At 42.8% G+C, this 1,762-nt stretch overlaps 1 protein-coding gene across 2 annotated transcripts in view; it reads left to right on the forward strand.

Annotated features, from left to right (window-relative positions):
* Window positions 1-472: 472 nt before the first annotated feature.
* The window catches only part of slc35e3 (solute carrier family 35 member E3), a 10,095-nt gene continuing 8,805 nt past the window's right edge, over window positions 473-1,762 (forward strand). Inside the window, exons 1-4 of one of the 2 annotated variants that reach the window (XM_015383931.1) lie at window positions 473-750; window positions 820-933; window positions 1,008-1,118; window positions 1,196-1,255. In XM_015383931.1, the coding sequence (XP_015239417.1) occupies window positions 532-750; window positions 820-933; window positions 1,008-1,118; window positions 1,196-1,255 (504 nt within the window). In that variant the 5' untranslated portion in view covers window positions 473-531. Of the gene's footprint in view, window positions 934-1,007; window positions 1,119-1,195; window positions 1,256-1,762 lie in introns of both variants that reach the window. The other variant, XM_015383930.1, reaches the window with a different exon arrangement.

The raw sequence follows: 1,762 nt of genomic DNA on the forward strand, positions 1-1,762 counted from the left end.
AATTGAGAATGCAGAATTATATAAAGTGATCTCCAAGTCCTCCAGCAGTCTAAGCCTATAGCAGCACAACTAAAGAGACAGCTCAGGATAACTTGAGCCACTCTAACTTAAAGCTAGAAAATAACCCAGGAAGACATTATTCACACCAGAGCTTTGATCTGTGAGGTGTTTAAGGAGCAAAGCTCTGGTTTGAATGTCTTCCTGTTTTTGTTTTTTCTTATTTATAGTACAGAACATTTTTGTAGTTTTAGACTTTATTTACCACCTTAATGTGTGAAAGATGAATTACATCAAATGTGTTTCCTGTTCCCCTTCCATCCAGATGTTGTAGCAGTCATCCATCCTTTAGCATAAATGTGGAAATAGTTTTCCTATCTCTTCTTTAACATTTGAAAATGCCACTTTTTATTATTTATTCTTCCCTAGGGGTCAGCTCACTAACTTTTCACTTTTTTTTTCTGTTTCTAGTCTGTGATTTTGAGCCTATCAAATCCTTCCTGGGAAAAGTTGAGCTCGGGAACATCAGGAACCATGACCGGGCAGCTCTTTGGTTTTTCAGCCAACAGGCGCATCATCGCCGGCCTGCTGGTCAACCTGTTTTCCTCCATCTGCGTCGTCTTCATCAACAAGTGGATCTATGTCCACTACCGCTTCCCCAACATGACCCTCACCCTGGTGCATTTTGTGGTCACCTGGTTGGGACTCTACGTTTTCCAGAAAATTGACATCTTCTCTCCGAAGAGCCTCCAGGTGCGCAGGATCATGTGGTTGGCGCTCAGCTTCTGTGGGTTTGTGGCCTTCACCAACCTCTCCCTGCAGAACAACACAATAGGAACATACCAGCTGGCCAAAGCCATGACCACGCCCGTCATCATCCTCATCCAGACCACTTACTACAAGAAGACCTTCTCCACGAAGATTAAGCTAACGCTAGTGAGGGAAATCAGCCGTTTTCCTGTGGGAATTTGCTCTTTTCTTTAAATAACTGTAATAATCTGTACTTCCAGGTGCCTATAACTTTAGGGGTGATACTAAACTCTTACTATGATGTCCGCTTTAATCTCTTGGGGATGGTGTTTGCCACGCTGGGGGTTCTTGTCACTTCGCTTTACCAAGTGGTGAGTAACTGAACAGATACCCAGAAAGCAGGAAACTAAACCATTGATTGATATCCGCCTGTCTTTGTGTTTCTTAGTGGGTGGGAGCGAAACAACATGAGCTCCAGGTGAACTCCATGCAGCTGCTGTACTATCAGGTAAGAAGCCTGAAGCAGAAACTTAACGACAGCCATGTTGTTCTGCAGCAGGTCGAAGGTCGCTTATTGCTGCTCATAAAGAGTCCAGTTGGAAGTCCTTTTTTTTCTTTTTTTTATCAGCGCTGCCTTCAAGGTTTGATTAGCTAATATTCTCCAAATATGTCCTTGGTTTGAAGCTATAAAATCATCACCGTAGTTAAACGCCACATCCCATCTATTTGTGGTGGTGGCAGCATCATGCTGAGGGATACAGAAGTAAGCCCTTAAATAAAACATATTCTGGGCTAAAAGGGACAGTTTTGCATGGCAGCTGAGGTCGGAACGGCCTAGTCAAAGGCTGTAGCTAAAATCCAGCTGTTTCTAATCCACTATAACTGGGCTTGATCTCAGAGCGGCTGCCTCTACACCAGAGATGGGAAGTAATGAAGTACAAATACTTCGTTACTGTACTCAAGTAGATTTTTCTGATATTTTTACTTTACTTTACTACTTATTTTTATGGCGACT

Source organism: Cyprinodon variegatus, unplaced genomic scaffold (assembly GCF_000732505.1).
Source record: "Cyprinodon variegatus isolate N-32 unplaced genomic scaffold, C_variegatus-1.0 Scaffold298, whole genome shotgun sequence".
NCBI classification, from domain to species: Eukaryota; Metazoa; Chordata; class Actinopteri; order Cyprinodontiformes; family Cyprinodontidae; genus Cyprinodon; species Cyprinodon variegatus.